Genomic DNA, 14,313 nt, shown 5'->3' with positions numbered 1-14,313 from the left:
GCTCGGATGGAGGAAGGAAGGAAGTTGCCCGGAGAGGAGGATTGCAACAATGTTGATTCAGAGGATGAGGAGGAATCATCTAGTCAGAGAAAGGGCAAGATGCGTAGTAAGAAGCCAAAAGATAAGGCAGTGATGTCTGTAGAAGGTTCGAGCACACCTAGTACCATCAAGAAGGCCAAGGCTGAGGCCCCTGGCAAGGAAGCTGCCACGTGCACTTCCTGCCGGGAAGCCGCTGCCGCGGAAAAAGTTGGGAAAGGTGATAGGCCATACTACAAGATCCACCGGACCAAAGGGCACGACCTCCAGGAGTGTTATGAGGTTGAGCAGCTTGTCAAGAAACAGAGGACAGAGTATGATAAGCGTGATAAGGAAGAAGGTCAGAATGCCGCTGGCGGTAAGGGCCGGGGCGGTGAAGCAAATCACCCCGGCAAACCCTTTCAGAACCAAGGAAAACCCGCCAGGGGCCACGAGAAGGAAGTTTGTGATGATGTGAGTGATGAAGGGAATGAAGAGGAAACCAGTGAGCAGGAATTTCAAAAGGCCACTAACGCCCTATGCATTGACGGAGGTGCATCTTTGCACACCTCCCATCGCCAACTCAAGCGATGGGTATTTGAGGTCTGCTGTGGAACCAGCGCCAGAGGCCCGAAAGCCGCTCAAGTGGTCCCGCACACCCATCATCTTTGATGAGGAGGATCACCTTGGCCGCACTACAGTGGTAGGGTGTCTGCCATTGTTGGTCTCCCCAACAATTTGCAACCTCAAGGTCACAAAGATGTTAGTGGATGGCGAGGGCGGGTTGAATCTGATTTCCCCGGCAGTCATCAACAAGGTTCAGATAGGAGAAGAAGAGCTAGAGGTTACCGGCACGTTTCAAGGAGTCAATCCTGGCAGGAGCCATCCCGAGGGGAAGATAACGTTGCCGGTGACGTTTGGGGGAGAACTTAACTATCAGACTGAGAAGATTATGTTTGAGGTAGTTGATCTCCCCCTGCTGTACAATGGGATTCTAGGACGCCCGACCCTGGATAAGTTCATGGCAGCATCCCACTATGCTTATAACACTTTGAAGATGCCTAGGCCACTGGGAGTCATCACTATTCCGTCAGATGAGAAGGATGCAATTATCTGCGTGGACAAGATGTATCGGGATGCAGTCGCGGCAGAGGCTGTGGTAGCAGCGGCTCCCGCCAAGGAAAGCAAAGGAAAGAAGAGGGATTGTAGGTCCTCCGGCAAGGTGTCCGGGAAGTGTGCCCCCTCCGAGTCCACGGCACCCGTTGACGATGTGCCGGAGTGTTCCAACAATAAGAGATCCAAGGTTACTACACCCCAAGTAAAGAAGGTCCCGACAGTGCTGGCTGGCGTTGATGGTACCTTTATGATCAGTGCCACCCTTGATGACAAATAGCAAAGCGCGCTCATTGCCTTCCTACGGGCGAATATCAATGTGTTTGCCTGACAACCATCTAATATCCTAGTGTTCCCAGGGAGGTAATTGAGCACCACCTTGATGTCTACCTACATGCCCGACCTGTCAAGCAGAAAGTCCGGAAGCAGGCCTTCGAGCGGCATCAGTTCATTGTAGAGGAAATCAAGAAACTAGAGGCAGCTGGTTTGGTCAGAGGAGTACTGCACCCTACGTGGTTGGCAAATCTAGTGGTAGTCCGGAAGGCGAATGTGAAATAGAGGCTTTGCATTGATTTCATAGATCTCAACAAGGCTTGCCCGAAGGACCCATTTCCCTTGCCGCGCATCGACCAGATCATGGATTCCATTTTGGGTTGCGATCTGCTCTCCTTTCTGGATGCATACTCTGGATATCACTAGATCTTCATGTCCAAAGAAGATGAGGAAAAGACATCGTTCATCACTCCATATGGTACGTACTGCTTTGTCCGCATGCCTTTCGGATTAAAGAGTGTCGGGTCCACTTTTGCAAGAGTAGTCCGGATTGGTTTTGAGCCACAGTTGCACAAGAATATAGAGGCCTATATGGATGACATCATGGTCAAAACCAAGGATAAGGCCACCCTTATCCAAGATTTGGAGCAAACATTTGTTAATCTGCGCAAGATCAACTTGAAGCTTAATCCAGAGAAGTGTGCATTTGGTGTTCCCTCCGGCAAGCTACTTGGATTCTTCATGTCCCCTCGGGGGATCGAAGCCAACCGCGACAAGATCAAGGCCATTGAGTAGATCCAAGCGCCAAGCACATTTAAGGATGTAAGGCGCTTGACGGGATGTGTTGCCGCGCTAAGCAGACTCATTTCCAAGTCAGCCGAGCGTGCCCTGCCGTTCTTTAAAATTCTGAAGAAAGCAGGGCCTATGAAGTGGACCCCGGAAGCAGATGCAGCTCTACTGGAATTAAAGGTCTACCTATCGTCTGTGCCTACCTTGGTTGCACCCAAACCCCAAGAGCCCTTATTACTTTACTTGGCGGCAACCAACCAAGTGGTTAGTGCGGCCTTGGTAGCACAGCGAGAGGTGGATGAGGCAGAGAGTGGCCACATCACGGCAGAGTCAGAAAAGGATCAGAACAATAATGATCACAGCAACGAGAACAACCCCAAGGATGCGACAAGGAAGAAAGTGGTGCAGCGCCCGGTGTACTTCGTCAGCTCCTTCTTACAAGGGGCTAGATCGAGGTACTCTGGAGTGAAAAAGTTGATCTTTGGCCTCATCATGGCCTCAAGGAAACTGTGCCACTACTTCCAAGCCCATGAGATCATGGTTGTCACTTGTTTTCCGTTGCAAAGGATACTTCGAAACCCTGAGGCCACCGGCAGAATAGTGGAGTGGGCTTTGGAGTTATCCAGCTTTGGTTTGATGTTTGAGAGCACATCAACTATTTAGAGCAGGGCACTGGCAGAGTTTATTTCAGAATGGATGCCAACCCCTGATGAGGAAGTGACAGAAACAGCTCTCCCTGGCAAGGAATCACCCCAGGAATTAATTATGTATTTTGATGGTGCTTTTTTCCTACAAGGTGCTGGGGCTGGCGTGCTTCTTGTTGCACCCTCCGGGGAGCACTTGAAGTATGTCGTCCAAATGCACTTTGCCTTGGAAGAAGCCACCAACAATACAACTGAGTATGAAGGGCTCCTTTCCGGGCTTAGCATTGCAGCAGAATTGGGAATTAAGAAGATGATCATTCGAGGAGATTCACAGCTCGTGGTGAGACAAGTCAACAAGGATTATCAAAGCCCATTGATGGAAGCATACGTCGAGGAAGTGAGGGGACTGGAGGAGCACTTTGATGGGTTGCAAACAGAGCACGTACCCCGTGCGGAAAACAACATAGCTGATCACCTGTCAAAGTGTGCTGCGCAGAAGCTTCCTGTGGAACCAGGAACGTTTGTTCTCCATCTCTCTCAGCCCTCCGTATGACCAGCCACAATGGCCAGGAAAAGGAGAAAGTTGGACTATGGAAAGCCTCTCCCGGTCGAGCCGTACGCTCCCGGCAGAGACCCTGCCGGAAACAACTCCTCACAGCCTGTCGGACCACCCCCTCCAGCCGTGCCTATGGACCCTGCGAACGAGGCTGGTGCTCCCGCAGCAGAGGAGGTGCCGCTAGTCCTCGTTGCCGAGCCCTAGGCTCCAACTTGGGCAAGGCACATTGTCGACTTCCTCCAAACCAGAGAACTTCCCGACGACCAAGATGAAGCTGAGAAAGTAGCCTGGAGGGCCAGTATGTATCTGTTTGTCGATGACACTCTGTACAGAAGGAGGCCCAATGGTGTGAAATTCAAGTGTGTCTGCCGGGAGGATGGAAAGGAACTGCTGGCTAAGATTCACAGAGGAAAGTGCGGCTCACACATTGGATCAAGGTCATTAGTTGGGAAAGCATTCCGACAAGGATTCTATTGGCCCATAGCCCTCCAAAATGCAGTTGAGATCGTCACGACATGTGAAGCCTGCCAGTTCCATTCGAAGAGAACACACCTACCTGCCCAAGCCCTTCAGACAATGCCTCTATCATGGTCATTTTTAGTCTGGGGGCTCAATATCCTCGGCCCCTTCCCCCGAGCAATCGGGGGCTTTGAATTCTTGTTCGTTGCCATCGACAAGTTTACAAAGTGGCCGGAAGTGACTGCCGAGAGAAAGGTGACTGCTCAGTCAGGTCAAGTTCATGAAAGAATTGGTGTCTCGTTTCGGAGTTCCGGCAAGGATCATCATTGACAACGGCACCCAGTTCACGAGCCATGGCTTCATCCAATACATTCATGCCCTCGGATGCAAGATCTCATTCGCTTTTGTGGCACACCCCCGGAGCAATGGACAAGCTGAGAGGGCGAACGCTGAAGTGCTTCGTGGACTCAAGACAAGAAATTTCGATACGCTACAGAAGCACGACAGGCGGTGGATCGACAAGCTGCCGGTAGTTCTCTGGTCCCTCAGAACGACACCTAACAGAGCTACCGGGAAGACTCCCTTTTCTCTGGTCTACAGGGCATAACCAGTTATCCCCACTGAACTCATTTACGGGTCCCCTCGAGTGCCTTCCTACGATGAAGTAGTGCAAGATCAGCACCGGCGTGACGACGCTGTGCTACTCGAGGAGAACCGTCTCCAGGCTGCTACGCGTGTTGCACGCTAGCAGCAAGCCCTTCGTCGCTATCATAGCCGCAGGGTTCATGCCCAGTGTTTTGAGGAAGGTGACCTTGTCCTTAGGCGACTTCAATCCGCCAAGGGTACAAACAAGCTATCACCAAAGTGGGAAGGCCCTTACCGGGTGGTACGAGTCACCAGACCTGGCGCAGTCCGTCTGGAGACCGGGGATGGCACTCAGTTGCAAAACTCATGGAATACTGAGCATCTCCGTAAGTACTACCCATAAGGCGCGAGGCTGTCGGGCACTACCCGACAGCAACCCTTTTGTACAGGCCTTGCCTCAGCTGCATGTAACCCCTTGTACAAAGCCGAGGTGATGACCCCATGCAAGAGAAAATAAAGAAGCACTATAGTGGGGCCCCAACTAAGATTGCATGCATGCACAACACACCCAAATCACTGCATAAGCATTTCATGAGCATTTGCATATGCATATAGATAAGATTGCATCCTACATTCATTCTCATCTACATGGAGTTGCAGGGTCCTGCCATGAACTCGAGTTCGACAAGGGACGAGAAGATTGCATGGCACACCAATCCCCAACAAGCCAAACAGATAAGTTTACCTCTTGTCCATTAGTGTTCTTTAAACTATAAATTTGCATAAGAAATCCTTACCTCTCTTTTTGATACTTAGGTGCTCCCATCTATGACTTCAAACGTTGCTTCAGCCTTTGGTAAAAAGGAGTTGGCGGGGGGCTGGCCCCTGTGTGTGTTCCTAGCAGACGGAGCTCTCCGACAAACAAAGAGGGTGCCGGCAGGATACCCTGCCGGGGAAAACTCGTTTATTTTTAAAAGAGGCATTCCTCCTCTGCATGGACGTACACATGCACGGGTTCTTGGCAATGTTCCTCTTTTTCATTCATATGCTAACACAAGTACCAGCATTACAGAACACAAAGAAGGACTCGAGGGATTACATTATTTGAATTAAACTTTGGCAATTGCCTGCCAGTTTAAGATTTAAAAAAGATAAAAACCCAATAACCCCTCTTTTCCTTTCTCTGCTCCTCCTCGTCAGGATACTAAAGCAAGAGGGAAAGTAGAATAAAAGGAGCAGTTGGGAGAGAGCGGCGACGAGGGGACCGGCGGAGCATCCGCCATGGTCCGCAGGTGGCGTGCACCCAGGAGCCGCGCAAGGTGACGAGCAAGCCCCGTCACCCCTCCCCAAGTGAAAAGAAGTGGCGGGGGGTAGGGGGAAGGGGCAGAGACGGTAGCGGCATCAATCACAGCGGGCATGGAACGCTACCATCGCCTCGGTGGGCCGGAGGGCGCACCTCTCGTCGACAATAGCCCCAAGACCTCCGGGAGGGGCGATGCTGGGATTACCAATGATCTCCAGCCCCGCCACCTGGCAGAGCCTCAAAGACACCAAGAGATTCACCACGCCAGGGACCAGGCTCACACCCCGAGCGTCAGCACCGGCATGGGCAACGATTGCCCCAAGAGGGAGCCCGGGGGCTGGCCCCAGGCTCTTCTCTTCAACATCACCAGCGGGAAAAGAGAACAAGAGAATAAGAAGGAGAATGCAAAGATGGATAACTTCGCCCTTCCTCGCCCCTCCTTTTATAGGTCGGGCGGGGAAGGGCAGCTGCTCCATCAACGGGTGACCACCGCCCTCCACCGCCATTTCATGGCGGGTGGATCCGCCTCAAGATGCTCTCCTGCGCCACACGCCTCCGTTACCTACCCCGCGCGATGCATGCAGCATACATGCCTAAGAATATGGGCGCACTCTGGGAAGAATAATTTGGCAGTTGCTACCCCGTGCGTTAAAGTCATTCACGGGCCTTCACTACCACGGCCACACCACTATTGGCTTTACACCACGCACGGGGAAATCGGAAACTACCCCGAAATCAAGACTGATGAAGCAGCAAAGGAAACCTCAAGGGGCCAACCCCTTCAGCTATTCTGCATGAGCACTTATTAGGCCTACCCCGATGATGCTCAGCAGCGCGTTCAGGGCAGGCCCGGGGGCTTCTGTCTGTGCAACAAACCCTGGGTCTATTGCCCAACTATGCATATGCGCAAGATCAAGCTTGAAGCACCAGCTTCAGCCAGAGATTGAAGAACCAACATGCAGCCCAGAGGGACCAAGGTCAAGCCAGAGGAGCAAGATATCGGCAAGAGAAGGGCCTCCCTTGCCGGGCAGGCGAGCCCGGAAAGGGGCGAGGCCAACACCAGAAGCAAGCAACCAAGGCTCCCTGGCAGAGCCTGCCGGGGCTCGGAGGGGCTAGACCACCCCGCCAACCACTCAGGCATGACCCACGTCGTCAATCAGTGTGGTGTCAAGCCGCAAGATGATTAAGTGGCAGCCATTCGCCACATGGCAGAACCCGCGGATGACACTAGTCGTACGACGTGTCAAGAGAACAGGTGCGGAGCTAGCAAGATAGCCCGGCAGTGCCTGCCGGGCAACCAGCGATGTGACACTAAGTGGCACATTTAATGCACCCTGTCAGCCCGCAGAGTTAGGTATGATAGCACTGTTCGCTATCATATCAGTGGACAATGACTACTTTGCCACTGTGGTGTCCCCTTAATCTAAAAAAGGAGGCCCATGGCACTCGTAGAGGGGGTTAGAAAGTTGATGAACCCAAGCCACCATACGCGCGTAGTCACCGCGGCCCTGAGGCAAACCTTGCGGGCAAGTGTACTGCGCGTCACCATGCTTATTCCACCATTAATCCAACAAAGCAGGAGTAGGGTCTTACGCCTCTGGCGGCCCGAACCTGGGTAAATTGTTTGTGTGCTCTGTGTCGTGCTGCCGTGCGCTGGTCTTCTCTTTGTGCAACGCGATGTCCCCCCGCCGAACCAGCAAGTGGCCACCCGGTCGCATAGGTGGACGCGAATATCCCGTGACATCCACTGCCGCCACTGACAAGGAGGAACGACGACCACCACCAAGATGATGGGGCCGGGGGCTTCCAAGAGCCTCGTGCCATTGCTTGCATCCTAGGCGGCGCTCAGGCGCCCACTTCCCATCGCATTTTCAAGCAGTTCGTTCACGAGGTGAACACGGCCCTCCCCAACCTCGAGGCGTCGCGTCCACTGAGGTGGTCTAGGTATGCCATCACCTTCGACTCTACTGAACAACTCAAGTGTGCGGCCACTACCAGCACGCTCCTGATGCTCTTCTCGCCCACCATCAGCAACGTCCTCGTCACCGAGACACTTATCGATGGCGGTGCTGGGCTCCATGTCCTCTTTGTCGAGACGTTCGACATGCTCTAGGTGCCGTACAACCAGCTTCAGCCTACCAAGCCCTTCTCGGGGGTGGCCGACGGCTCCACCGTCCCCATAGGGCAGATCTGCTCCCCTGTCACCTTCGGCAAGCGCGACAACTACCACACTGAGCTCATCTACTTTGACGTCGCCCGCATTCGCCTTCCGTAGAACGCCATCCTTGGATATCCAACCCTGGCCAAGTTCATGGCCACGACTCACCACGGCTACAATGTCCTCAAGATGCCAGGGAGCCGCGGCATCATCACGGTCACCAACGACGAAAAGGATGCAGTGTGCTCCCTGGAGCGTGCCTATTAGGCTGCGGCGGTCGAGAAGCTAGATGACGAAGGCGCCGTCTAGCCCCCGGAGGTCATCCCCAAGAAGAAGAAGCAGCTGCTCCGCCGAGGATCTCAGGAGGACGGGGCGTCCGATGATCGTGCCTCAGACCTCGCGCCCACTGATGGGTCACCTTCCCCTCTCGCATAGAAGGCACGCCCGGCGCCCCTCTTAGGTTGGTCTTAGGGGCTCTCCTCTAGAGGGCCTCTGACCTGGCCAGTGTTGCAAGGGAGGTGTTCAGGCACCATGTGGAGGCATGCTTCAATGGGCGCTCCCGCGAGAGGAGCGCAGGGCGCGAGATGCCAGGCGCTCAAGAGTTCATCACAAAGGCGATCGAGGAGCTTCAAGAGGCGAGAGCCATGTGAGGCGAGCGTCATCCCGCACAACCCAGCGCAGCTCCTTCCCCTAACGTGGGTAGCGAGCTGCACGTCTGCGTCAGCATCCCAGGGCTCAATAGAGCCGTGTCTCAGGAGCTCTCACAACAAAAAATACACTTCCGTGATGATACGTGTTTGTCACAGTAGGTCACCTTTTCTGTCATGTATGCACATCCATGACGATTTTATGATAGAATCAAGATAGTGATACCTGTGCTGTGGTAGAAATGTTCCATGACAATACCAAAATTATCAACATGGAAGTATTCACTTCCATAACGATAAATGACGCGTCATGGAAGTGCTTTCGTCAAGGGTAACCGACACATGGCATCCACCGTAACGGGTCGCTGTTAAGCTATACGGTCTGCTTTTGGATCTGATAACCCGTTGACAGCCCGCGCCAATGGGGATTTTCCACGTGTCAAATTCTCAATGGCCGAAGGAAACACGTGTCAGCTCATCATTGGGTCTGATAGGCGCCTACGATATGTCGACACATGCGACGGCCCACCGCTGGTCCATTTAGCTTACAAAGGCCGACCCGTTTGACTTGGTCAAAAGTTAGCGGGCTTGCCCATGCAAAGCCTGTTAACGGTCTGTTCGCATATAGCCCATTGTACGGCCCGGTAACTCACGACCCGTTAGGGCCTTCCCGAAATCGGCCCAACAGCGTCATGTGGGCCGTCGAATATAGCACCAGCCCATTTCACTTTCGGCCCTTGTATGGCCCATGACGACTTTCGGCCGATATAAGGCCTTTCGTATCTTTAGGCCCTTTAGTGGCCCACGGTGACTCTAGCCCATAATGAATAGTAAATTTCTTTGTACCCATTAACGGCTCATGGTTCACATGGGCCGTTTCCAGCCCCTGTTATCTTTCGGCCTACTGACGGCCCATACGTTCTTGGGCTCCTTTCCGGCCCTTGATTACTTCTGGCCCGTTATTGGCCTGTTCCCCTAATGGGCCAAATTTGGCCCATGGCTAGAATCGGCCCGTTTGTGGCCTGTTAACCCATTGCGCCATTGTCGATGTGAAAACCGGCTGATCCCGGGTAGGGGGTCCCGAACTGTGCGTCAGAGGATCGAAGGTAACAGGAGACAGGGGACACTATGTTTACCCAGGTTCAGGCCCTCTTAATGGAGGCAATACCCTACTTCCTGCTTGATTGACTTTGATGAGTGTAGGGGTTACAAGAGTTGATCTACCTCGAGATCGTAATGGCGAAACCCTAGATGTCTAGTCTATGTGATTTATGATAGCCTCAACGGACTAACCCCTCCGGTTTATATAGACACCGGGGGCACCTAGGGTTGTACATACACTACTAGGAATAGGGCTATAGACAATATGCACACTAATGGCGCAAAAGACAGGTGGTGCACCACTACTATATAGTAGTGGCGCACCGTGTGCTGGGGCGCCATTAGTGTGATAGACACTAATGGCGCACCACAATTATGGTGCGCCACTACTAACAATTTTTTTTCTTTTTTTCAAAAATACTAATGGCGCACCATGTGCTGGTGCGCCATTAGTGTGATAGACACTAATGACGCACCACAAACATGATGCGCCAGTACTAACATTTTTTTTTATTTTTTTCCAAAAATACTAATGGCGCACCGTGGCACAGTGCGCCATTACTAGTGCCGTGCGCCATTGCTAACCCTTCCCCCACTAAAAATTCTTCTATCTTCCCAATCTCTCTCACCCGACCCGCCCACCACGACCCGTACTGCGCCGCCGCCGCCTCCCCCGCTCCGACCCTCGCCCCGGCGGCGACGAGCCCTTCTGCCCCCACCATCTCCGTCCTGTTCGAGGTGAGGCCCTCGCCCGGCCGCCCGGTCCTCCCCACCCCAAGGTCAGGGGCTCCGCCGTCAAGTTCCTCTCCCACCCCAAGGTCAGGGGCAAGCGGCTAGGGTTTCGCCCGCGTCGTCTCCCACCTCCCGTCCCCGCCCAGGCCGCCATGTTCCAGCTAGGCTCCGCCCCCGGGAAGGGCTTCTGGGCGCGGCACCGGTGGAAGATGCTCCTCTCGCTGGGCGTCGCCGGCGCCGGCTACATGGCCTACCGCTTCTACGACGCGCACCAGAAGCAGCTCGTCCGGCTGGAGCAGCGCCGAGGAGGAGCGCGCCGCCGACGAGATCATCAAGAATCAGTGAGCACAGAAAGCCAAACCACCACCAGATTTGTTTTTCTTGTGTATGTATTGGTGGGTGATGCAGGGTACCCTGTGATGTGCTGCTTATAGCAATATCGTCTTAGCGCTAGCAAACTACAGTAGTTCTGTGATGCAGAGGATCTCGGATACAACCACTCTGCCATTTGCTATCCACTACCTACGTTCGCAGATAATGGAGGAGCTGGATACTTCGCACCTGACCGAGAGGCTGCTGCAAGGGTAATCTTGCTTGCATTTTAGTGTCTGCATACGTTTGATAATCTTCCTTGTATCAAGCATGAAGATTTCGATGCTAGATTTCTGCCTATGTTCCTTTATGTCCCATTTTGTGGGTGCTTTTTTTGTTGAATTTGTACCTCGGTATTTAGACTCTTAGTTATGTGTTCTGACTATTGAATATTGATGACCATAAGTAGCCTGATTGGAGTTGGGAAGAAACTCCTGTAAATATTTAGACGGAGTTGGGTTTTCTAAATATTTCTAATTTCAGGTGGAGCGGGCTGGACGACGCTGAAGTAGTCATCTTCGTCGGCCCCGTCACTGCGTACGCATACTCCTTCAATTTTTCCCTCCTACTGGTACATATTCTTCCCATGTTCCACTCCATTGCTAATTCTGAAATTTTGTTTGCTTAATTCGAATCTGAATTTATTTTTCCTTGATTAGATATATAACATTGCATTCTAATTATTTCATGTTGCTGCTTGCATCACTTTTTCACGTGTTGTGATCTGGAGAAGCTCAAGTAGTCATCTTCGTCCATCACGTCACTGCATGCATACGCCTCTGAGTTTTGACTCCTGATACATACTCTTCCCAAGTTCCCCTTGGTGGCTAATTCTGTATCTTTTTGCTTAATGCAAATCTGAATTAATAATTCAGATTTTTTGTTTCCTTGATTGAAATCTGAATTAAATTTTGCTTCATTGCTATGTAACACTGCCTTCTATTCCGAAAAATCTGACAGATATCACAACACTCATATGCTTATAAAGCACATGCTTCATAATAACTAGATGAACTACATACATGCTCTCCTTTTTATTGATTAGTTGGTTTAGCCCCTAAACTATATTATATTATCTAAAAGAAGGCAGGAATAATTAGTTTTCCTGCAATTTTTGTTAGTTCTCTGTATTGTTTTTGTTGATTTTTTATCTATTCTTCTATATCCACTCATACAGTACCAGTACGTATGTACGATATTTTGGAATGCAGCTCAAAGGAATAGGAACGTTTCCCGCAAGAAAAAGGAATAGGACTGTGCTCCTCCCAAAAGACAAAAGCAAGAGTAAGTATTGCTTCTCATATCCTATAGAAAAAATAATCTCACAAATCACTTTTTCCCTTGAAATATTTACGGTAGCAAATATTCATCTAATGCAGCAATGCAGACAATAAAAATCCAGCACCAACAATGAATCGCCGGAGTAAACAAAACAAGCAGACCAAATCGTGTCGGCCCTCGAGGAAGGGTTGCACTGTCGAGGAGCAGCAGACATGTAAATCTGACTGCAATTCATGTATGTCTCTTCCTATTTATCTGTTGTTCAACTGTGCTATTTGTTTACTACGACAGATTTGAGTAATTGTCGGTCATGTAGCTAATGTAGGCGCAGCTTCATGAACGTCTGCCAAGGTTCTTAGTGAGGGCTTCCTCTAAGATGCTTTCAGATTTTTGATTATCTAGCATATATATGCAGTTAAGATGTCTCTGAATAGGATACATGGTGTTCATGTTCTGTTAGATAATTTTATTCTTGTGTAGTTTGATTTAAAAGATGATAGGTCAGAATGACAGAATGTGATTAGTTTTGCTTTTGCTGCTGCTACACATGATTTTACTTTTGCTTTTGATTGTTTCTTCTTCAGTTTCTTAAGGCTAGAACACTACAGTGATTGATTATGCACCTGAAGGATTAATGAAGCTGCTTGGACTTAATTTCTCTTTAAAATACATGGTGCTTGTTTCGGATGATTGGGCAAAAATAGTTGGGAATTGGTTTTTTATTATATGCAAAGCTTCAAGCCTTAGGGTCTTGCTGACATTAGTTGTTTCAAGTTCAGACCTTTTTCACCGCTGACTATACTCTCTCAAGTTCAGGTCACGGTGGATGGTTTGAGAGGAGGGAGGCAGAGCAGAGACAAACGGCGCATTCTGTCATGCATGTGTGTGGATTTGTATCATCCTACTACTGTGTTGCTTTGTTTTACTGTAATAAATAAAGAGATGAATCAGATTTTCTTTGGTTCGTTAGCAAAATTTTACACATCAAGTATTTGATCTCAGATCTTCTATTTCGGTTTGGTATATGAGCCTTTTGCCCATAGACTAACATGTCCCTTAACCTGTCTACTTGGTGATACTTTTCTGTATCAGCAAGTAGTTACGGATTGAACAACCAGTTACTGATTATGCCTCATCTCAATGCATACTAACTTTCTATGAGTACCTGGTTTGCTGCAGCCCTTTTTCCCATAGACTAATATATGCACTTTCTTTTAGAATTGAGCATACCCTGCTTGTCATTAGCACTCTCGTTACAACATCTACATCTCTCTTTACACAAGATTACCTGTTTCATACTTTCCAGTAATGATCATCCTCATCCACCCATACGTCGTCTAGACAATTATTAGAGCATTTCTTTCACAACGTAAAGCATCGGCAAAAAACATCAAAATATAGCGTACTAACTTGGCGTTGGTTTCCTTATCTACTGTTCCGTACATATACAACCAATGTCTTTGAGTGACCTTTTTTTATTATCTGATATTGCATACTTCGATATCGCCTGTTGATATGCCTTCGAATGTAAACGTCTAACTACTTTATCATCCCCAACATCCAGGGTGTGTAGACAGGACTGATGTTGCTCAAATGCGAGCATATGTGCCCGTGTTGAAGGAGTTTTGCCCTCTGTCTATGACTCAAGTGTCAATGATGCCTCTCCATATTATCGCTACCATGTCTTATTTGTTTTGGTTGCTCAGCAAATGTTTTGCTGTACAAGAATTAGACGACACTGGACCTGTATAATTATGGGCTACTCATGCAGTTTATTATTTAAGTTTCGAATGATGTTATCTGTTTCTATTATGCATGCTTTCACATAAATGTTTCCATCAAACATTCCATGTGATCATATCTCCAGAACATACAAGGATTTCCCAATGGATCCTGTACACATTCCACCAATGCTTATTCCTTTCTTTCTAATAGGATTGTAAATATTCTGTGTACCAATCTGCCCCTAAATATATTTATGTTCACTCTCACAATAGATGCCTTACTCTCGCTCCATGCGCCATCGGCGCAACGGGTCATCTAGTATTATCAAAAGGTAAATGCCCTGATTAGTTAGCTCTGTCAGATAAATACTCGTCGAAAGTGGGCTCCTATCATCATTTCCATTATAATCTTACTCATACAATATTCACACCATGTAATTCTGGAAATATATGCTCATATCTAGTTCTGCATAAAAAATGACAGTATTGACATGTTATAAATAGTTTGTTTGTCTTTCTGTTTATTTTGTTACATTTTGCAGGGATAAAGTGAAGAAAAAG

General features: G+C 49.7%; 1 protein-coding gene across 4 annotated transcripts; it reads left to right on the top strand.

Moving 5' to 3' along the window:
- Positions 1 to 10,158: 10,158 nt before the first annotated feature.
- On the top strand, positions 10,159 to 13,858 carry LOC109740379 (uncharacterized). Of its 4 annotated transcripts, none has more exons than XM_073496519.1 (5): positions 10,159 to 10,959; positions 11,231 to 11,318; positions 11,959 to 12,031; positions 12,127 to 12,263; positions 12,845 to 13,858. In XM_073496519.1, exons 1-4 carry the CDS (start codon positions 10,850 to 10,852, stop codon positions 12,159 to 12,161), a joined length of 306 nt encoding a protein of 101 aa, XP_073352620.1. In that variant the 5' UTR covers positions 10,159 to 10,849; the 3' UTR covers positions 12,162 to 12,263; positions 12,845 to 13,858. The 4 variants fall into 4 exon arrangements, 2 of the variants coding, with proteins under 2 accessions (XP_073352620.1, XP_020155017.1); XM_020299428.4 differs by having other exon boundaries at positions 10,161 to 10,959; positions 12,135 to 12,263; XR_005754226.3 differs by having other exon boundaries at positions 10,262 to 10,716; positions 11,931 to 12,031.
- The last annotated feature ends 455 nt before the right edge of the window (positions 13,859 to 14,313 follow it).

The sequence above is a fragment of the Aegilops tauschii genome, chromosome 4 (genome assembly GCF_002575655.3).
Source record: "Aegilops tauschii subsp. strangulata cultivar AL8/78 chromosome 4, Aet v6.0, whole genome shotgun sequence".
NCBI lineage: Eukaryota > Viridiplantae > Streptophyta > Magnoliopsida > Poales > Poaceae > Aegilops > Aegilops tauschii.
The sequence above is the reverse complement of the archived record's forward strand: the minus strand, read 5'-3'. Positions and strand labels throughout refer to the sequence as shown.

Coding starts and splice junctions, on each gene's coding strand:
- LOC109740379 (XM_020299428.4), top strand. CDS start 10,850: ATGCAGAGGATCTCGGATACAACCACTCTGCCATTTGCTATCCACTAC. Junction 10,960..11,230: donor ACCGAGAGGCTGCTGCAAGG/GTAATCTTGCTT, acceptor TTCTAATTTCAG/GTGGAGCGGGCTGGACGACG. Junction 12,032..12,134: donor CCCAAAAGACAAAAGCAAGA/GTAAGTATTGCT, acceptor GCAGCAATGCAG/ACAATAAAAATCCAGCACCA.